The following is a 23,786-nucleotide window of genomic DNA, read 5'->3' on the forward strand; positions in this document are numbered from 1 at the left end:
ATTGATATTCCAAGTGCTGTAAAATTACTACTGAGGGTAAAACGGAAAAACTGCTTTGATTATTGCACTCTTTGCTCACCATACTACGCAGCCATGGATTAAAAATGATTTTTTATTGAGCAGTTTTTTCTGCACCGAGGTACTAATGAATGACTAATTAAAATTAACTATCTTGGGAACCGACTAATTTGTGAGAACGGTAATTTCATTGTTGAAATCAGTATAAAAAACTGAGCAAGGTGGTAGAGTTTCATTATTGTTGGACTAAAAATAAGGAAAATATGTCTAAGACCAGTGTCCCCCCTTAACAACAGTGGGCAGTGGTCACCTCCCAACTGAAAATAACACAAGTGTGCGTCTTCAGCATCCAATATTTGTCATTTTATGCTTGAACAGTGAATAACTTGCTAAGTAAACTACTAAAACAATGTTGAAGTTTTGTTATTAATATGCCGTGCTTGGTAAAAACGAACTCCACTGTACCAAACTTACTTTAGCTTTCAGTCTGTGCTTCTCATATACTGCAACACTGAGTAAAAGCGAACAAATAAAATTAAACCCAAGCAAACTCAATATTTCATACATAACAGGAACAACAGTCTTTCACCCAGAAGCATTACCATAGGCCACTAGTTTTTTCAGCTCTACCATATTTCTAATACAAAGATTCCCATGGAATTAGCTCTTATTGATGCAAAAGAGCATTAGTGTAAGATGAAAACATAATCAAGAGCACATAGCGAGTTTTGATGCGCAAGCATGATTTCAACCATAAAAAACTTGTGCTTGGGCAGCACCTAAATTGTTTCAAAGATTACTAATCTCTCTTGACTGCTAATGCGCACTACTGCCATGAGATGTGAGAGAGGGAGAGAAAAATATTTTAATCAAACAGCTCAGATTCCAACTGCTGCCTCAGCATGAGATGCAGCAGCACCGATATAATTAGCACAGCCCATTTGCAGCCTGACTTCCAGTTTGCATGCAGCGCTAGACAAGGGTCAGAAACTTGGAGCAGTACTTCCGAAATTGCTAGTTCTTTCCTGCCGGCAAGCACATTCATCACTGCCAGTATACAGAAAAACCTTGTCGATGCATTCCTCTTGATTCTCAGTTAAATCGCTCAATATACCTTCCTGGATAATATGGTTTCCCCAGAAATTCATTCATAATTTTGTCCAATTCCAATCCTCATGATATTTGGTGCAAAGGCATATGTGGCCAAAAAGCGTCATGGCTCAAGGTGTTTTTGTCTACTCAAGGTGGGCTAAAAAACCCATTTCCCAAGCATTTCGCCCTAAATAATTCATCCCCGTATCAAGGAACTGGTGCATTCCACACTTATGCACCTTTTCATCAGCCAGAGGAAACGCGCTGCACATGACGCACAGGTAATGATAAGATCTTACCATGTCAGATCCTTGCACTAAGTGCAGGCAGGTGCAAAGGTGCCTTCCCTTTTCTGCACCAGCAAGAAAACATGTGCCTGCAAGGCAGCTTCCCCGCACTTTGGTGTGAAGTTGAGCGGAAGCTATCTTGTGCGGGTGCGATTTATTGCTTGGAAGCGTTTTATATAGTTTTTCATTCCTCAACAGAGCTGTGCAAACGCCTCGCGAATACCGCTGCATTGTTACCTTTTCTGAAAATACAAGTTCATCTTAACAGCAGTCTGTGCCTATGTGAACCCAGAAAACTTCATACCTAGAGTACAGCACCTGAGACTAGAAGAACTGCTTCCTACTATACCCATTATAACATGAAGGCTCTGTAATGATCCACTCAGAAACATTAAGACATGTGAAATACACTGTTTCAATTTGCTAATTGTACTCATTTACCTCGTGAATACTGTTCTCACAAAAAACTAAAACGAAACCAGATAACAGCAAGGAAGCAACTTTGCTCCTCTACTGATTTACACCTCACAGCAAAACATTTCAGCAGACCATCAGCTTCAAGGCATACTAACACCAACCTGCTAAGACACTACAGCAGTACAATACACATATCAGTGAGAATAATGTGCAGCCTACAGGAGCACAGTGTAGCAAGCACTAATACAACAGTAAATAGCAAAAGGCTGAGAGCGCTCTGAACCAAGAATACAGACTTGCTCCACCAAAGCAAGAGGAATCAACAACATAAAACACTGTGCAATAGCGAAGGCAGGACAGAAATTGTCAAAGCAAGAGCAGAAAAGCTACACCAGAGGAGGCCGCACACTAACTCAACAAGAAATCATAGCACACAAAAGAAGACACAGACAAGTGCTAACTTTGGGACGTGCCTGAAGTGCATACAGGAGCATCCTAAAGTTAGCGGTCACCCACGTTTTCTCGTTCGTCCTGTCTTTTTTTGTGTGCTGATTTCTTTTTAAGTACGAACCACCAACATGCCCAAACTTATTCTTTTCTCTTTAACTCCCCCATTTATTAGAATGCCTTATTCAATTAATACCTCTATAAGGTTAATGCACAGGACACTACACCACCAAAACAGTGCATTCCCCAGACAAAACGTCCATAATGCATAGCATAGTACTTTTTTTTTAAGACACTTGAACAAATTTCGATCATAATCTGATGCAGTGCCGGCCTGTCACAAAAAAATGCATGCTTAGAACTTTTTATTGAGTTGCCCATCTAGGTCCATCTCAATGAAGCAAAAGCTTCGCAAGATTTGAAAACCAGCAACTCAGAAGTCACTCTAAAATTTGACCAGCAATGATGAACGCAAGTGCTACACAGGAAGGATCACACATGAAGTAGCATTTAGCACTCAGCTGTGCAACGTGGCACTCATATGGAGCATAAAGCCACTAAACAAATACTGACTCTGTTACACATTCACTGCAGACCAAGATTACCGTATATACTCGTGTATAGCCCGCACCTCCCACTTTCGGCTACAAAAATTGAAAAAAAAAAAACAAACTAAAATGCGCCAAAAATGTGCCTATTCTCACAAAGTGGTACAAGATGGCGCCAGTTAGTTTTTCCTACACTGCATCCATTATCATCGTTGCGCAACAAAAAGTTTCTGCGGCTTTCTGTTTCCAGTTTTCACGGTGCCCTGCCCAGCCCCGTTTGGTCCTTATATAGTGCTTCAATCAGACGTGTGTGGACTGCTTGCGGAATCTGTTGTGTTGTGTGCGCCATCATGTGGCAGGCTGCGTGCATTTGAACACAAACAAAAAACATTGGGCAAGCGCAGACAGTCCTACACTGCAGGCTTCAAACTTCAAGTGGAGAAATATGCTGAGGAACACGGTAAACTGGAGGCCAGGCGCAAGTCTGACGTCTACGAAAAGCGTGTTCGCTGCTGGTGTATGCAAAGGCAAGACCTCGTTAAGACTATCCGAGCCCGGACCACTTTCCGTGGAAAACAGTGCAAGTTCCCAAAACTTGAAGAGGACCTCATCAAGTATGTTCGTACTACTAGGAGCAACGGTTTCACTGTGTCTACAGAAATGATCCGCATGAAAGCAATCACTATCGCTCAGCACATGAACACTCGACCTGCGGAGTTCAAAGCCAGTCAAGGGTGGCTTCAACGTTTTATGAAACGGCATCAACTCTGCATCTGCCATCGAACGACACTGTGCCAGAAGCTGCCAGCCAAATACAAGGACCAAATAATGATGTTTAATCACTTTGTCAATGCACAGTCAAGCATGAGTACGACCTCTCACAGATAGGCAATGCTGATCAGACACCTGTCTCGTTCGATGCCCCTGAAAATTGCACGGTGGAAGCCAAAGGGGCAAAAAGTGTCTCCATGCGCACTACTGGTGCCTAACGGCAAAGGTGCATAGTGATGCTTCGCATCACTGCTGATGGAAGGAAGCATCCACCCAACGTTGTCTTCAAGAGAAAGACTCAGCCAAGAGAGAAGTTCCCCCAGGGTATCAAGAAAAGGGGATGTCCAACAAATTGGTTGTAGACTGGCTGAAAACATAATTGCAGAACGGACCAGGAGGCCTACTACGCCGCAAATCCCTTCTTGTGCTCCACAGCTTTAGAGGGCACCTAACAGACTGAGTGGAGACTCAGCTGGCAGACTGCTGAATGGACTTGGCCGTAATTCCTGGTGGCCTGACAAGTGTGCTGCAACCACTCGACGTTTGTGTTAACCGGCCATTCAAGACAGAATTTTGGCAGTGCTACACCAAGTGGATGGCTGCGGGCAACCATGGAACAACTCTGACAGGGCGGCTGAAGCGAGCGTCCCTACAGAAAGTGTGCACTTGGGATTCTGCACGCATAGCGTTCGGTGTCAGCAGACACCATCTCAAAGAGTTTTAGAGTCACAGGGCTGTCAAATGCCACGGACGGCACAAAGGACGACCAGCTTTGGAAGCACACCAATGAGGCGAGCTCGTCCAACAGCGGTGAGAGTGCAAATGAGCTGAGCTCGTCCGACAAAGGTTAACGCGAAAGCGGCGAATGGTGAAATAAAATGTTTCTATCTGTTGCCATTTTTTAAATATCTGACAAAGTAGTTGCAGTGGCACCACAACATGTTAATGTGTAGCTATAGGCCCGATTCGTGTATAACCCGCACCTGAGAAAATTTGATGAAAAAAGTGTGGCTTATACCCGAGTATATACGGTATTTGTAAATTATAAGCATTTAACGTTCTGTACCCATGTTACTGAAAAATGATTATTGCTTTCTCATTAAGGCGTAAGTGATCACAGCTACACCTGAAAAAGATATTCAGTACAATTACGTACACTGCCCACGTGTTTCCAGAAACTAAGTTCAAAGTCTCTACACACCATTCACTGCATTTCATGCACAGTGAGATGCATATTCTCACAAGAGAAGATTTTTCAATGAGGCTGTTTTTATTCTTATGCTCTCAACAAGACTGGCGACATCCGTGACATCAAGCCCTAATGGGCCAGTCTTTAGTAGTACTTTATGTGACAACAGTCATCTACACAACTAAACTTGGTATTAGTAGTGATAATAGCAGTAGTAAATTGGTATTTTGTGGTGCAGGAGCCATTCAGAATATAATGTACCAAGCTCTACTTAGTCATGATGGTTTAGCTAACACACAGATCACTAATTAGGTAATCTATTATCATGTCACATGAGTAGTGTACACAAGCACTGATGGTATGATGAGGGGATTTTCTCTGTTTCTATGATTCACAGACAAATGAAAACTGTAGCATGGCCGAATGGTCTAATGAAGTCTTTAGTAGTCTGCAACATGCAACAGTAATAAAAATTCACTTTAGTGTCCCTTCAACTAAGCAACAAAGACAGGAGAAAAAAACTCAGGGCCAGTGATAGCTCAGGGCAACCCAACAAAACTCACTCTTCGTTGGCAAGGATGCCTGGGGTGGAGGAGGTGGTGGAGGTGATGGAGGTTCCCTAACAACCTTGTTGATGATGCCATACACAGCAAGTGTGATAGCACTATACCAGCCACGTAAAACTAGACCATCAGTTGGAATCTGCAAGAAAATGTGCACAACATCAAAAATAACATATCCCAAAGTTTGAATCAGACAAGGTCTAAAACAGAATCTGGCAGGAAGATGCAAAATATATTAGCACAAACTGTCAACACAACAGGCTAGGTCACAACTGAAGCACACAAAAGTACAGTATGCAACACATGAACTAAGTGAAAGTGTACTAAACAGACAACCAAGCAGCTATCACATTTTGATGCAACCTTTCTCACAATGCTCATTCATACAATACACTTTCATTAAAGTATAAAGCGCTATTGACATCAATGTGAAGGGATGTCATTTTGGCATAAATAAGTGGCATGAAATGTCCACCAGATATACAATGGTTAATGGCTTCAAATGTCAATAAACAACTGTTGCAAATTTTGAAATAAGCATCTGTTGCTCAATTAAACCACAGCAAAGCAAACTTGCTGCAAAATGTGTGCAATAACTTCTAGCCTAGTGAAGCATACATTTCATTAAAGGGACACTGACGACAGCTTCATCCAACTTATGGTTTTAGTAAAAAGCAGTTCTGTGCACCTTTCTGGCTATGTTGATGTTTGAATGACAACAAAAAAAAGCAATTATTTGCTGACAAAATTGGATTTTAAAATTTTACACCACTCGATTCAAACTTGTGACGTCAACACATAAACGGACTCCACGATCACCATTTGGAAGTGACTAGCAGTGTAGCCTAGCTTCAGGGATCTGCGAGAAAAAGATTGTCTTGGTACACCAAAGTTTGCTTGCGAAAAAGGTCAGTGATGGTGAGACCTTTTCTAGCTTATAAAAGGCCCATTTAAACTGAAAGTAGCACCTCTACTGTGCTACAATCTATTGCCACAATCTAATGCCACAATCTATTGATACAGGTCAACATCAATTTGTCCTCAGCCAGGCACATCTTGAACAATATCAGCTATGTTACTGAAGTCCTCTGTCAATACCTTAGTGCGCAAAGAAAAAAAAATCCTGAAGTATAAGTATAAGCTAAAGTGACGCTCCAGCATTGTGGCATGACACAACAGAGGATTCCCAATTAGCCTCAACTGACTAGCCTTTCTTCACAAGACGCGGGGCCTCAGGGGTTGTGCAAAAATTTGTGCCCTATACAGAAGACTGGCTGAAAACAAATGGATGTGAATGCCACAGGTGCGATCCGCTCTCACAAGGCACCAACTGTACAGAGGGCAAAACGCCTGCCTAGAACACGTTCTGGGTGTGTTTCAGGCTGAACACGGGATATCTAGCGATAACATTTGGATAGAAATGATATGGGTGTAAGGAGGTGCAGTTAAACTCATAGGATTTAATCGTAATTTTTTGCCTTACTGGTCACAGCCGCTTTGGGAGCTGTGGGACACACAGTTCGGTCATTCTAGACAAGTATTTTGTCCTCTGTACGTGTGAAGTAGCAGGTGTACACTTGCAGCTGCCACTTGCACCTATCACTAACAAGAACTGCACATTCACGGCAAATATTGGCAATCTGTTTTCAATCAGTGGAGCTTGGGAGAGGGCAGAGGAAGAGCGGTATGCATGTGTAAAACACCATGTGAAAAAGGCAAATTAAGGTTTCTTAGCAAGTAAAGATGTGCAAACATAAAATCTTTAGTTGCAAAGTGGATACAAATAAATAATTTCAAATCTCAGTGCAGCCAGTTCAAACTAAAGACAAACGCTTTTCCATATAACACAGCTATGAAAAGAAACACCAAAATGCAAACGAATTCTGTTTTCACTCGTCATCAGCATAATTTAGGATACTGTAAGGCCTCTCAGGCACAAAATAAGAAACGGGAAACATAATATTAGTAGTAATAGACTTTATTCAGTAGATATAAAAGTGTTTACAACCCTTTGGATAACTATTCCATTCAGTGAAAAAAAAGTCTAATATCAAAGTTAGCTTAAGAGGGATGAGGGTCTTAAAAACTTTTTCTTGATTTGTTAACATATCCTTCTGAAACTTAGCACCTATGTATATCATTGAATGCTGATTTCGAATATGCATTTAGATTTCAAATATCTCAGCTGGAAAGAAATATATGGCAAAATAAAATATCCTAATTAGGTCATTTCTTACGAGCCTTTTTTAGTAATTTATCAGTTAAAGATTTTTTAACAATAAGCAGACATTTGCAAAGGCCAAAAGCATATCCTAAAGCTATCAAAATGTCTATAAAGTCATTTTGCTGATCACAAATAAATAACAAAGTTTGAAAGAAAAAATGATGCAGCAGTAATTAGCCCACACTTGGCCTAATTGCTAATATATCCTGTTTAAAGGAAAAAAGAAGGCTTCAGGATGTGTGGTGGACCTTTGGAAATGCCAGCATATTCTTAAAAAAGCCTTTCTTTAATTGTTAATTACTATAAAGGCCCGTAAGAAATGGCCTAACTCGGATGTTATTTTGCGATAAATTTTCTTCCAGGTGAGATATTTGAAATCTAAATGCCTATTCGAAATCAGAATTTTATGATACACCTGCATGCCAAGTTTCAACAAGTTATGAAGACAAATAAAAAACAAATTTTTAAGACCCTTATCCCCCCTTAATGTTCACATTACAAAAAGCTCACTGAACACTGTCCTGAAGCATTGCAAGATGGACAGATACCTCCTTACTGCAGGATTAACGTCAGATGTCAACTATCAGAAAGGTTAGGCTCACGGCACTGCCAGCAAAATGCAACAAAAGGGCTCACAAGACAGATACAACCTGAGCTGTAATGCGAGCGGACCACCTCTTCCCTGCTCTCTCACAACGACTAAAACAAAGAACGGGTTGTGGAATGCCACTCCAAACGCAGCGTTCACAACGACTAGTAGCCCAATCAGAATTCACCTATCGGTTTAGCCGGAATGCAAGCACCGTGAATGGGCCCAAATGCAGTTGCGAACTGAATGCACGAAAGCAGAACAAAGCCGTTAAATGCCACAGCATGCCAGCACCACTGTACACATTGTGACTGCATGGGCTGTCTTCAAGGCTGACGTTTCTTCTGTAAGCTTTTTTTTTGTCCCCCGTAGCCTAAGAGCCACAATTTCTTGATTCTAATGACAAAAAATGACAATCATCAAAGCGGTCACTGCGAAGCAATTGCACCGGCACACAAGTGCCACAACTTCGCCTGTTTTGGTTCCCTCCACAAACAAGGCCGCTTCCGTGCAGGCTGCGAACCTTATCATAGGGTCAGTGACCTAAACCAAAAGGACCGCTACCAGTCAGATTCACAGCCAACTGTCAAGTGCATTACGGCCAAATGCAATGACATGTTGCACGATGCTGCACTTCGTTTTATGACCTGCGAGCACCCAGCTGCAGCTCTCGATAGCCGTCAGTGCATTGGTTTTATGCAAGGCCTGGCATTATCATGCACAGGCTTTTGACGCATGCTTGCCAGTTGATTCTGTAAGGAATGAGCAAGTTAACTCCTGCTACAAGTGCAAGATGCTGTCATTTGGAAATGTCACGAATTTTCGTCACAAGTTGCCGCATGTTTAGATAAACAGGAGATTCATAATTTCTGAATGTTTAAGAGGTTGGTTGATGGAGCTTAACTTTCCAAAGCGACTCAGACTATGAGGGATGCCGTAGTGAAAGGTTCCGGATAATTTCAACCACCTGGGGTTCTTTACAGTGCACTGACATCGCACAGCACACAGGCCATCAGCATTTCACCTCCAACGAAATACGACTTCAGCCGGGATCGAAACTGCGTCTTTCGGATCAGCAGCCGAGCACCATAACCACTGAGCCACCGAGTGCGAATCAAATAGCAAATTTTATTCGCAAAGTACTTGAAGCTTCATATATTCATACACCCCTATTAACAAGTCCAAAATTAGAGTATATAAGCCCTTTTACATGATTCTATTCTATATATAAGGTGATTTCTTTTTAATGTTAACAGACCTTTATTTTTTACAGCAGGGCAGTTTGGCAGGTGCATTATACAGTAAAGCAAACATTATATATGAATCTACATTATATAGTAATATTAAATAACCAAAATTAACTAATCAACTTTTTTAGTTTTGATTTTAAGGGGCAATATTATATGTGAAATTAAAGGCCAACACCGAAAGTGAGTCCAGTTTTTAAATTTTCTTAATCATCAATGAGGTTCTAAATTTCTAACGTCAAAAATATGCATTTAAAAGCTCGTTAAGCATGCTCTCCCGCATTGCATATTTATAAAATGCCGTCACTGCACGTGTTGTCATCATCAAAAGTTCAATTCTTCTACACCATCAAATACACAAACGGCATCTGTATTAGATGCATAAGAAATGTGAACAATGCCATTTAATAAATATGCAATGAGGGAAAGCCAACTCAAAGAGCTTTCAAATATGTATTTTTGACGTTCAATATTTCAAACCACATTGCCGACTAAGAAAACTTAGACTGGGCTCACCTTTGATTTTGGTGGCCTTTAATTATGCATTATATTCTTGCCACCTAAAATCAAAAATTTAATATTTATTAGTTAATTTTCATTAATTATTTGTCTAATTCCTGAGCTATACCACATACACAATGCCTGCCTTGCTGTGTGGTCCACCTGCACGAACCAGGTCGACGTATCTCTCTTAGTCCTTAAAATAAAGATCTGCAAGCATTAAAAAAAAAAGTCACCCCACAAAATGCAATAGAATGCTGCTGCAGATGAAATTTAAGCTCTCGGCTTTTAAGGTGACGAGGAGGTTATTTACCCTCAAACATGATTGAAAGTGCAGTAATACTAGCCACAAGAATGTAGTAATAATGTGCACTTCCAAGCACAGGCAAGAAAAACAATGAAACCCTAGCTCACTAGCCTTCATTGAACTACACCTTTCCAGAAAACATGGCACTCATTCCCAATTTGGAAACTAAACAGATGTTTTGGTGCAAAGCTGGACACGTCTTAACCAGAATACGCCGCGGATTAGATTTTTCATATGCATGATGCCCATTTGTGCGCTTTGATTTGTATTATGTACAGGTGCCAGTGGTACAACGATCAATACTGCACACCTCCAACAGAAATTTAACGCTTACTACAAAGCAAGGCCAGGGAGTCTAGCCGAGTGAGCACACATACAGGCATCCAGCTTTTACCTCCTCTTTTTCCACTGCATGTGGCAATACTACAGCAACAATGTGACAGCAATAGTCAAAAACAATGCTTCGCACTTTTTTTTTAGCAAGCTCTCAGACAATTAATATTATAATATTTCTGGAAGGACAAAAGCAAAATCTCTTTTGGTTTACTCCAACAAAAAGCTATTAATTTTTGTATTTTCTAGCTCTTGCCAATGTAGACAGCACCAGTCAAAGACACCACTCTGCACTTCTTTTTTTTTTAGCAAGCTCTAAGACAATTAATACTATAATATTTCTGGAAAGACAAAAGCAAAATCTCTTTGGGTTTACTCCAACAAAAGCTATTACTTTTTGTATTTTCTAGCTCTTGCCAATGTAGACAGCAACAGTCAAAGACACCACTCTGCACTTCTTTTTTTTAGCAAGCTCTAAGACAATTAATACTATAATATTTCTGGAAAGACAAAAGCAAAATCTCTTTGGGCTTACTCCAACAAAAGCTATTAATTTTTGTATTTTCTAGCTCTTGCCAATGTAGACAGCAACAGTCAAAGACACCACTCTGCACTTCTTTTTTTTAGCAAGCTCTAAGACAATGCTATAATATTTCTGGAAAGACAAAAGCAAAATTTATTTAGGTCTACTCAACAAAAAACTATTTATTTTTGTATTTTCTAGTTCTTGCACAACTTCTACAGGTCACCCACACCAAGAGAACAGTAGATCAGGTGCTCATAGAGCTCAGTGGTAGGGGAACCTCGGTAAGTGCAGAAAGTGCACCGGAAGAACAGTCAAGTTTTTGCCCTGGTGCTCGAGTTTGCACATGTGACCCAAATACATAGGGGTGGAAGGCAAGCATGGTTTAGATAGCTGTTCCCCTAAGAATTGTACATGCTTATTAAAATGGTGACCTTGAATGAGCAAGCTGGGAAAATGGCCCCAAGAGGGTGCAAACAAGCAATGGGAGGTGCAAGAAGGCACCCCAATCATAAGTGGTTGACCCACAAAGTGCTCTGAAAACCAATACATACTCAGCATTACCTTTCTGTACTTTATTTAGCTGTTTCTACAGATTTTTACGACAGGTGTACAAACATTGCCACTGAAGAGCTTTTGCAAAAGGAGGTGCAGAAAATAGAAGCAAGAAAGGAGTGCTTACCTTCTTTGTCATGAACTGAATTTCAGCATTCTGTTTGTATTCAAAACTGAAAGTGATTCCAGAAACATTTACTACACACAAATTAAATGAAAACACCACAAATGCGTTAACCTTGCACATTGCAAATTTAAAACCGCCTCCGTTATTCTACCACATCCTATTACCTAAGCTAGAAAAACCTAGAGCTAAGAAGTGTGTTCACATTTATAGCTAAATGATTGCAGTGCAAAACACTAGACAAATACTGTGATTTACTGCTCTGTTCCATCACAACATGAAAACAATACACTGAAATATCATCCAAAAGCAGACATCTCAAATGCTTTTTAATAAAGCATACACTTCGACCTCTTCCTTCATTGCAGCCTTCTAGCCTAGCGTAAAGAATAGACTGAGAGAAGTGCACGTAGCCAACAAAAGTATTCTGCACATTCCCCTGCCTTTGCTAAAATGTATCATGAATGCCTTCATGATGCACATATATTCAGACTGCAGGTCCTAGCAAAACCGCAATACCACAATGTCTACAATTCTGCCAAACAAACAGCACACACAAAACAAGATATTACCATTATTACTCAAGTAACGAACCCTTTTTTTTCTCCAGAATAATTTACATCAATTTCAGGGGAGCTTACATTACACAGTAAAAAAAAAAAGTTTTGATAGCCTTTCCGTAAACTGAAATTTCATATCATACGTCCGTCCATCCATCCATTCATACGTCCATCCATCCATCCATTCATACATCCATCCACTTGCTTGCCCGCCTGCTTGCCCTTCTGTCCATCCATCCATCCACCCACTTGTCTGCCTGTAGCGTCTGCTTGCCTGCCCGTCCATCAACAAAAGTGCGGCACAAGTTTTGTCCACGCGTCACCCACTTTCATGCCACCGTGTTTAACATCGTTTGCTTCAAAACTAGTTTGCCTATAGCGGCGCGATCCGACTATTTTGTGATAGTCAACGGCACCGGCCAACCACGGCGAGATAAAGCGAACATGCTGAACACAGGCCCTGAAGGTCAAGTGTGCGCTTTTTCCATCAGGTTAAAAAAAATTCTCAACAACAAAAGCGAGGAGGGAATGGGAGCGGTCATTATACGAGTGGGTTCATTATGCAAGTAAATACGCTAAATAACACCTCAAAAGAAGCACTAAAAAGACCCACAAGGCAAAGAAGTGACAGCAATAGCCATACTGCACCCCAGCTGCTGCTCATGAGTGCAGCCACTTCTCCCATGCCCACCCGGACCACATCACAACCACAGGCAGCGCACTCTCAGGAGCCCAGCAGAGCTCTGCTCTCGGCAGTATGCCCCCTGGCACTCTCCACCAGACTTTCAGATGGCAAAGCAGGAGCAAACAAAACGATTGCGCACTTACTCTGCTACTGCCCCTGCTATGATAACCGAGTGTCTCCGGAGGTAGCACTAAGTCACTTGGACTCATGTCTCCTAATGGAGGCCCAAGAGTCTGGAATAAGGGCCTCAACCTTTGTCATTTGAAAATGCCATCAAGGCCATCCTCAAATATTTAAGAGCTACAGGATTCAGCAGAAAGGTTTGGGCAGAATGTGGCCATCCTTTGTTTTTATACACAACAATAACTACCCCTTTGTCACCTTCAAATATTAGACCTAACCAACTACAGCAAAAAAAATTGACCCAGGCAAAACACTGTATTGCGCGAACACGCTACCTTTACTGGACAAACTTTGTGAATACCATGTATTGCAGCGTAAAGTTGACCGGCCAGCTCACAGCCCTTGCTGGCCAAAATGAAAGTTGGCGCTTATCTCCCACCACGTGCTTCATACTGCCAGAGTATTTCGTTTTGTAGTTGGTGGGAGGTGCTTCAATGACAGCGCCTCTGCTGTGCCTTGACACGGCACTGAGAGCACGTTACTCTGAAACTGGTATCTGCGTCTACGTTGCAGTGAAGCACGTCGTATCCTCTGCCGACGTGTGCTTCGGAGGTCCACAAGTCATACCAGATTGGTTTTTGTGCTGAGAGTGCTGGAGATGGGGCGCTTTGCATATCGAGCATTAGCATTGCCGATCGGCATCGCTCTGCAGTGCTGCCTCGCGGCTCTGAGAGGCCAACGCTTCACCGGTTTCAGGCGAAATCGGGGTCGGACATCCTCGCACCGTATCTCAGATCACCTATTAACAGGGATGACGCAAGATGCTGCTTCGAATTATTCGAGTTCAAGTTATCGAGGTTTTACTGTATTACATTCTCTTTAGGAAGCAGGTGAATGTGAAAATTTCCAGTCACGACACCAAATACCATTTATGCTGAAGAAAGACCCTCACATAGCTACCACCTAAGACTGAAATGTGTTCACTCTTCTCCAAGACGGCATCCAGTAAAATGTAATCACTGCCACATGGTTCAAGGGAAGCAGCAGACACAAGAGAAAAACAATGGCAGGATTCCAGCCAAATCAGAAGGAAAAGCAGTAGGTTGATAACTATGGCCAACAGCTTCCAGTACAGCAGAGCAGTGCATGCAGACCAAATATGCCTCGTACTAAACATTTCTACACATATCATAAAAAAATTGTTAACTCTCTCTCCAGGTAAGGTAGGTATCATTTCATTCTTTATCCAAATCTAGGCATTAAGATAAAACATTAGCAGTAAAAACATCACACCATCAATACTTAATTGCTCTGAGTAGAATTCAGAAATCTTACCTACCCAATAATTTTTTTTTTTCTGGCATATTCTCTGTGTACCCAATAATGTTTAGGGAAGCGTGCATCATAGTAAAAGAAAGTGAGTGATCTTCTGTGCTAGCAGCATGTGAAAAGGAGCTATAAAAGATACCATTCACCTAGATTTCAGCACTAATGAGAAGTTTTCACTACCTTCCAAGTTTTTCAAAAGTACTTGCGTTCCGCTTGCTTAAGTCGTTTACAAAAAACTCCACTTTAAATTCTGAAGGATTGGTGGCCCTGCAAAAGAAACAACACATATATATTTAGTGAAGTGGCAATGTTTCGTTGTTAATAATACATACTAACCAGGAGCCGCCGCGGTGGCTCAATGGTTATAGTGCTCAGCTGCAGACACAAAAGATGTGGGTTCGATCCCGGCCGCGGCGGTCGAATTTTGATGGAGGCGAAATTCTAGAGGCCCGCATACTATGTGATGTCAGTGCACGTTAAAAGAGTCCCAGAAGGTCGAAATTTCCGGAGCCCTTCACTACAGTGTCTCTCATAGCCTGAGTCGCTTTGGGACGTTAAACCCCATAAACCAAACCAAACCATACTAAGAAGGGTATTCATACCTATGTTTATCAATAATTCTTTCTCCAATACTGCTGGTTTACAAATATATTTGTAACTATGGAAGATCGTCACCAACTCGCCCAATGGCTTGCTTTTGCAATTTTCATGCACAGATCTGTTTCACACTTCAGCGAAACTGGCATTGGTACTTAAGAAGTTCATGGGCACTTGCTTAGTTCGTACAGTATAAATGGAAAAGAGAACTCAGCCAGCTTTGTGGACCAGAATAACCATCTGCTGAGAAGAGATGAAACTAGCAACACAAGGAGCTGAGCATAACAGCTACGCAAGCTGAGCAGATGTTTTGAAATTTCTGCCCCGTCTGCCCATTTGAAACAAAGCATGGTAATATGCATATCCTACTAGTATATTAGTAACATACTGAAGTTTTGCTGTTAAGTAGCATAATTACTATATTAAGGCACAAGCCTTTAAAGCCTCATCGTTGTAAGCAGGAGTTGTCGACAGAAATGTCACACTTTTCAATTGGTCGAAATGGTCGTGACATCACAGTGCGTGAATTTCAAACGGGGCCAATTATACTTTGGCTAGTAACCATGCAACCAATTAAAGGGATGGTATAGTGATGCTCCAAGTAAGTGGCACTGACTTTAGTTAATTAGTTAATTAACCAATTAGCCTAATTAACCTTTCTAGTCAGACCAGATAAATAAATAAATTGGTCGAGTTGGGGAATCGAACCAGGGTCTCCGGAGTGTGAGACGAGCACGTTAACCACTCCACCATGCCAGCTCGATGGTTTTGAACAAATAAAAGTGCGTCTAGCGAATACGGTGTCTTCATTCACTCCCATCTTCCTACCTTCCCTTACGGCTAGGTTCAGGTGTCCACCGAGATATGCGAGACAGATACATTTCCTTTCCTCAAAAACCAATTTACCCACGAGCAAGGCGCAGAGCCGAACGGGCGATGGCGTTGTGTGGACTCCCTGGCAGCGTTACAAGACGCTGTCGTGTTCCACTCTTAGAGGCGAAGCTTAACATCTTAACCACACATCAGTGACACAAGCAGCAACACCGCGCTTAAGGCTTTCGCCTCACCGCACTTTAGGTCAACAAAAGGCCCCCTGAATTTTTACTAATGTATTACAGTTTTGTTTCTATGTAAAACAGACCTGTAATATTAATAAAATGCACGGCACATTACTAGTATAGTAAAACATAGCATAGCAGCATATTAGTCAAAGTGTTACTCTAGCATATTTTGCAATAAATTATGAAAAATATACCACGTGGCTTCAGCTGAAATGAGCGGGTGTAACAAAGTTTTGAAAACTGTGACGCAGCTTTACTAGCCTTGACCCTTCCCAGCAGGTGGAGACACTGGCCCAACACAATTGGCTAAACAGCCTCTTCCAAGGGCTCACTCAACTTGCAGACAGCTATACTCCATTTCTGCCGCATGAACTAGGCACGTCCCAACACCAGCATTACTATACAAAGGAGATCTCGAAATGTAACCTCTGTTCCAAATATGGGTGCAAACAAAAGAGCAATAGTATAGGAGTGTTTTTCACAGATGACTAGACAAATATGTAGGCTAATGTGCATCAACTGCTACAAAAAGAAAAGTAAAGCTTCCAACTTCAAACACAAAGGTGTACTGATAACGATGCTGCCATTTTAGAGGTAACAAGTACAAAATCTCTTAACAGTGGCTATTCATGCACTATGTCTTATCATTTTGTGCCCCAGCTGACCCTTCAGTCATTACGACTCAGGCATTCAGGCATTCTACTGCCTGAAATAGCCAGTATGCTCAGTCACTCTCACTCATTCTAACTCTTTCACAATCTCAATTTCATCTATTTCAGTGATACAAAGGCTTCCAAACAAGAAAGCGCAACATAATATTGGCAGCTTTCAACTGCACTTATCAAGATGTGAAATCATAGACACTAAGATATAGTAACACGTCCATATTTAATCGTATCCATCAATTAAGGAATGCATCTCGTCTTGCAAATTCCACTGATAGCAGGCATCCATATATGAATACAGCACATGAATCCAACAGCTCCGCTATATTCCCATTAACTCTGCTTGCAAGATTCACATCTCTGAAGTGAGCAGCTCTAAATGATTAACAAATGAGACCCTTTTTCATAGGGCTGCCCAAAATATAAGAAAAAGCAATTCAGTCTTTCTAAACTGCCTTCAGCCCTCTTTTAGTGCTTAAACTTCATTTGTTTCAAGGCTGAATTAAAAGTCACTAAAGCTCACTAAACTCCTCAATGCATGATGCTTCCTGATATAAGGAATGGCCACCAGACAACAAAGATGGCCATATACATAGAACTCACCCCAGCCTGTGTCCACCAGGAAAGTCTGCCTGCACCCTTGTTCCTAATGGAATAATCCGAATTTCGTGAATGTAGACAGGCTTTGGGAACTGAACCAAATCCAAATTTGTCTCCTGGAAGAAATAAAACACAATGGCATGATTATGTAAATTATTGCTGCACAAATGGTTATTACGAGTATAAAAGTATGCCACATAGCCTGTGTAGTCATCACCATTACATCAGAACAACTTCATCCATGCGAGTGTCACCTAATGCCAATCTTATAGAAATAGCAAAATTGGCACCACAAAGCATAACTGCAGGCTACTTAATGCGTTCAATGCACTGAGGAACATGGGTAAGAATGCTGCACAGTAAAGTATGCTGCAGCAAATATTCAGTTTTTTTGTTTAATGCACAAACATTATCTTCAAGAATGAACGCAAGAAAAAATAGTTTTTGTATCTGATTCCATAGAGGCAGACAGCCTTTATTCTAGGCAGAATAGCTGTGACCCACCAGTTACTCCCCACATATCATGGGAATGCCACAAAACAGGATATGAACTTCATTCAGTGCTATTGGGGTAATGAACACACCTGATCCAAAGTTTCTTGTTAGCGATTCTTTCTCTATTTGAAAAGCCCAATAAGAAATATGCTGGCCTAAATAGGTGACAGCTGGTACCACACACAAATTCAATAGCTCTCAGTTACTAACTGCCCACTGGTTATTACGAGTATAAAAGTATGAGTAAAAGTATGAGTAATGAGTAACTTTTAATTAGTTGTCCGCATGGCACCTAGCAAAGTCCGATTTTGTGCTCGGTGGTACACAAGTTGCAGAGGTTCACAATAAAATTGCAACTTCTACAGAAGTAAAAAAAATTGCAACCAAGAACCATACAGAGAAAAGGTCTTCATAACTTGGAGATTCAGCCATTCATGTGTCTGTCATGCACCAATGCTCGACAAAAATAGAAGCCCTTCCGCTATAAATGACAATTAGTTTAGTTAGTTTAGTTTAGTTTATGGGGTTTAGCGTCCCAAAGCGACTAAGGCTATGAGAGACGCCGTAGTGGAGGGCTCCGGAAATTTCGACCACCTGGGGTTCTTTAACGTGCACTGACATCGCACAGTACACGAGCCTCTAGAATTTCTCCTCCAAAGAAATTCTAGCCGCCGCGGCCGGGATCGAACCCGCGTCTTTTGGGTCAGCAGCCGAGCACCATAGCCGCTAAGCCACCGCGGCGGCTATAAATGACAATTAATACCATGCAAGATGTTATGGGAGGTGTTGTTTGAAGACATATCAACAATACATTTCAACAATACAGTTTTCTTTTTTTGTGCCGCCGCGGTGGCTCAGTGGTTATGGTGCTTGGCTGCTGACCCGAAAGCCGCGGGTTCGATCCCGGCCGCGGCAGTTGAATTTCTTTGGGGGAGAAATTCTAGAGGCCCGTGTACTGTGCGATGTCAGTGCACATTAAAGAACCCCGGGTGGTCAAAATTTCCGGAGCCCTCCACTACGGCGTCTCTCATAGCCTTAGTCGCTTTGGGACGTTAAACCCCATCAACCAACCAACCATCTTTTTTTGTTGCGAAAGCAACACTACGCAAGTCACCGAGCCATTTCGAGGAGCTGACGAAAGGCCATACTGCACATGCGCACAGCTGGTGCGCCGCTGCCGTTGCTGCGCGGGCGACTCAGAGGTGCCGCCGCCGCGCTCGCCAGTTGCACATGCGCAGTAGCGGCACATAGCTAGCATGCCAGGGCCGCCGCCACCGCCGCGCGCTCTCCATCGCCTCTCTCTTTCCTCATTGCTTTCGCAATCCTCCAGGTTTAACCAGAGCTAAACCACTGCCAATTGTTTACCACCAATGACGTGGAAATATTCACAAACAATATTTAGCTGTTTATCACACCAACTCCTCCCTCTTTTTAGTTCAGAAATAAACCAAACTTTGAGGTTTCAGAGAAAGCCATGAAGGCCTGTGCCAATATTTATATGGTCAGTAATGAGAAACAGGTCACTTGTAGGTCATCCAATCTAGGGTTGCACAAGTTTCAAACAGCCCACCCCAAGCACACACCCAAAGCCGTCCATGGCACCTTTTGGCAGCCTAAGAATGGAGCTGTAGACAGTAACTGATTGAAGGGTCACAACCCCCCTGATATACACCACGTGCCAGTCATGACACATGTGGTCCAAGCCTTAAAATATAGTTGCCACCGCGTATGTCACAAAAGATCAACATATTTTGGTTTTAGGTTTTATTGGGGTTTAACGTCCCGAAGCAACTCAGGCTATGAGGGACGCCGTAGTGAAGGGCTCCGGAAATTTCGACCACCTGGGGTTCTTTAACGTGCACTGACATCGCACAGTACACGGGCCTCTAGAATTTCGCCTTCATCGAAATTCAGCCGCCGCGGCCGGGATTGAACCCGCGTCTTTCGGGTCAGCAGCCGAGCGCCGTAACTACTGAGCCACCGCGGTGGGGCAAAAGATCAACATATGAGGAAGGTAATTCTTATGTGCAATGTTATGAGGAATGTGGGGTTTAACGTCCCTAATACCTTTGGGACATCTATGAGAGACGCCACAAAGTGGAGGGCTCCAGATTAGGTTCAACTGCCTGGGGTTCTTCACTGTGCACAGACGATGCATGGCATCCTGGCATATTAGCATTTCACTTCCATCTAAACACAGCCACCATGGCCAAGATTTGATCCTGCGAAAATCGGCTCAGCTGCCAGCTACCATAGCTGCAGAAACACCTCTGCTTAAATGAATCATGCCTCACTGCTCAGCTACCGAAGCAAAACCAGCTATATCCAAGCTCTCTCACAGTATTGCTGCCACCTACAAGAGCTACAGCAAAGAGAGAGCTTCCGCCATCACATTTAGAACAAAGATTTAGCGTTCTGAATGCGCTTTTCAGCAACACAGCTACATCATTTACTGCTGAGCACAACCACAAAGAAGACACTACATTTTATTGCTTTGTTCGATTATGTACAAACCATCAAATGAGAATTGATATGTGGAGGCATACAACTAAGAGTTACATAATGCACTGATTATACAGTTAAATACAGAAAACATGGGTAGGCTGCACTGCAACAGACAAGATTACAGAACATCTAGAGATATATTAAATAAAAACCACTGATAATACAATTTTAAGTTTAAAAGTATCAAGAACAGAGAGATTCATAGGCAATAATTTTTGGCACAACAAAAAGCTCAGAGTCCAAAGTGTCCAATTCCACAATGATTGAGTTAGAAATGTAGTTTTTTGAAATAACCTATGACCAGTCATCATCATCATTCCCATCACACGCCTGACTATGCCCACTGCAGGACAAAGGTCTCTCTCATATCCTTTTCCCTACCACGAAAATGAAAAAAAAAAATGTACAAAATTTGCCAGGATTTTTTTTTGTTCAGTTCATAGAACTTTTTTTTTTTCCGGACTAAAATGACGCCATTTTTTTTTTTTTCAATTCAGCAGAGTTCCTTTATTTCATACATTAAGGAAAAAAAAATTGTTTTAAGAGGGCTTCACTGCATGGTACAAGTGTCTCGTGGAAAAGCATCTTGCAAGGCTCGATACACTACGAAATAAAGAATACAAACAGAAAATAATCTAAACAGTGCAAAAAACGTGCACATGAACAGCGGCTACTTTTCCGCACCTCCTAAAGCACAGTAAGAAGACCACGTTCATATGGTAGAATTTGAAGCAAGGCACGGCACTGAGGCCAACTCCACACCGTTCGCACCAGTGCTGCGTTTCCTTTCCTTTCTTCTGTGAAGCATCTTTGCTGCCAGACTTGTAGCACACTATGCATCTCCGCATGGGTGTTGCTTTCCTCCCTGTGGAAGGGATTCTTCTGGAGAAATGCCTTCCTTGATGTCTTGGCAAGTTGCTTTTTCCTCACCTTGGCATCTTCTCTTCATCTAGAATTTTTAAGGAGCAATTCTTCCACAAGTTTCACACGGAAACTGAGATGAGTATCTTTTCTTCCAGACTTCTGATACAAAATAAAGGCATTGAAAATAGCCATATCCATGAGGTGTCGAAAAATTTTTCTTGTAATCCACCTTTTGACCATTTCTGGTGGAAGGGTAATAAGACAAATTCTGAACGCATTTGTCCACACCACCCTTGTCATCGTTATAGTCTAATGCAATCGTTGGTTTCAACCTTACTTCACTCCTTCTGTTGACAACTTCCTCCACTCTCTCAGCACGGACAGTACTTAGAAAAGTCACCGTCTTCTTGTCTTGCCTTTGCATTGCAAGATACTAACTGCGCTGGTCAGCTACAATTTCACCTTTTTTGGGCTTTTGTTTCCTGAACGGAGGATACCCTTCTGACTGAGCCAGGCTGTGCCGTAGGCATCTGCTCTCCACTTGATCAGCGAATCTACTCAATCTGCAGAGTTGTAGTAGTCATCCTCTGTCACTGTATAGCCCATGTCGGGGAAAGGCTCCATCAATGTCACGACAACCTTAGTTACGATGGCCATTTCCTTGTCTTTCGGCACTGAGACTTTGCCCGTGTACAGTATGATGTTGCTAATACAACCGGACCTAGATTTGCTAAGAAAAAAAATTTTAGCCTGAACCTGGCTCGTTTTAGAGGCATGTATTGCTTCCATCCAAATCTACCTTTGAAGAGCAAGAGGCTTTCGTCAACAGAAATGTCTTGCTCAGGTACATATTCAGAAAGAACTTTGTCATTCAGCTTCTGAAGTACAGGCCATAGTCTCCATGCCCTCAGATTTGGATGGGTTGTCTAGTCTATTTCCTCTTCATTGTTCACGAAGTGCAGTGCATCAGCATTTGAAAGTGGTTTCAGCTCATCAACTCTCCAAATATGGGAGTACTCAGGATTGCCTTTGTCGACCGGTATAGATGGGGTTTTACAATGATGCCTTGCGAAATTACAAGAGCCAGAAACGCTTTCACGTCCCTCCATGATGTAGTTGAATTGGAACGAAATAACTTTCCTGCATGCCGGTTTGTTTCACTGACAATTATGTCAAAGATTTCCTCATCAAAAAAAAAGTTCAAACCCCACCACTGCATCCCTAGTGTCAGGCAGTGCTTCAGTTATTCTAGGCGTTTGAGAAAACTGGAAACGCGGCAGTGCAGCAGGAGGACATACACCAATGGGTCACCATTCACGGGCAGCTGCAAGGTCCTAAGGTCCTTCCACAGAATCGTCGTCGTCAGAGTCCTCAGATGAGAACAAGTCACTTTCTGCTTCTGAGCAAAACTCTACAGTGCTGTCATCTGATGAGGGGTCCCCAAAATACTTTCTTTTGCACGCGCTTTCATTCCTATGTGGCATAGAGGCAGCCATGTTTCATGTGCAGGTGTCAGAGGTGGGAAGATAAAAAAACACGAGACACTGATGACACAACATGGACAAGTGCGGTCACCTAGTGTCAAAAATAACAACTAGATGCAATACGACGAGTCTAGTCATCATTGTTTCACTGTGTGAGAAATTTTTGATCATGACGACTTAATTTCATGTGTCCCAAAAATGGTAACAATGATCACTGGGTGCGAAGCAACCGCACATTAGCAAAAGTAAGAAACCAAAATCAAATGTAGCCCAAGCCGCAAAAAAAAAAAAAGCCTCCCAGCAAAAACATGACCAACACCTTAGCATACGTCTTCAGGACTGTTGTATTACACAAGCACTTGTAAGGTTAATTAGGCACACATACATACAACAGCAGTAATGCACACTGGCACGTTGTGAGGGCTGCCCTACTCACCAATCTAAAGGTCCCGCCACTTTTCAACAACCTTTCTCGGCAGTACTGAAGAAAGAATAAATACTACTAAAACAGAACAAACTTTTTACATGAAAAAATTTATCTACGGTAACATTTGATCACTTGGTGGAATGCACCAGGAGTACCCATATACACTGCAGAACATTGCTTCATTTATAGGTTTGCACCATTTTTGGTACCAAAAAAATTAACATTAAAATTCTTCAGTCAACTGGTAATATGATGAGTGATTTTGTGAATACAAGGCAAGATATTTCAATTCCAATATAACTGTGTGACATATTTTGTTCAATTCATAGTACCTTTAAAACCAGAAAACAATGTAGGTTCAAAGAAAAGGAAAAGAGAGGAAGAGGACAAGGCATTACTGAAATTCATTTATTATTGGATGAATGTGTTCCAGAACAGTCGGAAATATCTCATTTACTGTCACTATGGCATTCAGGGGGTTTTTCCATTAACGTATTAAACCCACAGCAGTGGCTTAGTGAATGTTGCATTCAGGTGCTGAGCCCAAGCTCACAGGACTGAATCCCTGCCCAGCCGCTTGTATGCTGTGTGATGTCAGTGCACGCTAAAGATAAATTAATCCAGAGCTCTCCAGTACGGCATCTCTCATAGCCCGT

The 23,786-nt window shown here is 42.0% G+C and overlaps 1 protein-coding gene across 7 annotated transcripts in view; it reads right to left on the minus strand.

The window, feature by feature from the left end:
• The window catches only part of vir (VIR_N domain-containing protein), a 234,002-nt gene that overhangs the window by 204,237 nt on the left and 5,979 nt on the right, over window positions 1–23,786 (minus strand). For all 7 annotated transcript variants that reach the window (XM_089581727.1, XM_089581720.1, XM_089581721.1 and 4 more), the window contains exons 2-5: window positions 17,359–17,471; window positions 14,613–14,699; window positions 11,739–11,784; window positions 5,333–5,471 (exon numbers count right to left, since the gene is read on the minus strand). In XM_089581727.1, the coding sequence (XP_089437853.1) occupies window positions 5,333–5,471; window positions 11,739–11,784; window positions 14,613–14,699; window positions 17,359–17,471 (385 nt within the window). The remainder of the gene's footprint in view (window positions 1–5,332; window positions 5,472–11,738; window positions 11,785–14,612; window positions 14,700–17,358; window positions 17,472–23,786) is intronic.

The sequence above is a fragment of the Amblyomma mixtum genome, chromosome 3, assembly GCF_055824585.1.
Source record: "Amblyomma mixtum isolate Tamu chromosome 3, ASM5582458v1, whole genome shotgun sequence".
Taxonomy (NCBI): Eukaryota; Metazoa; Arthropoda; class Arachnida; order Ixodida; family Ixodidae; genus Amblyomma; species Amblyomma mixtum.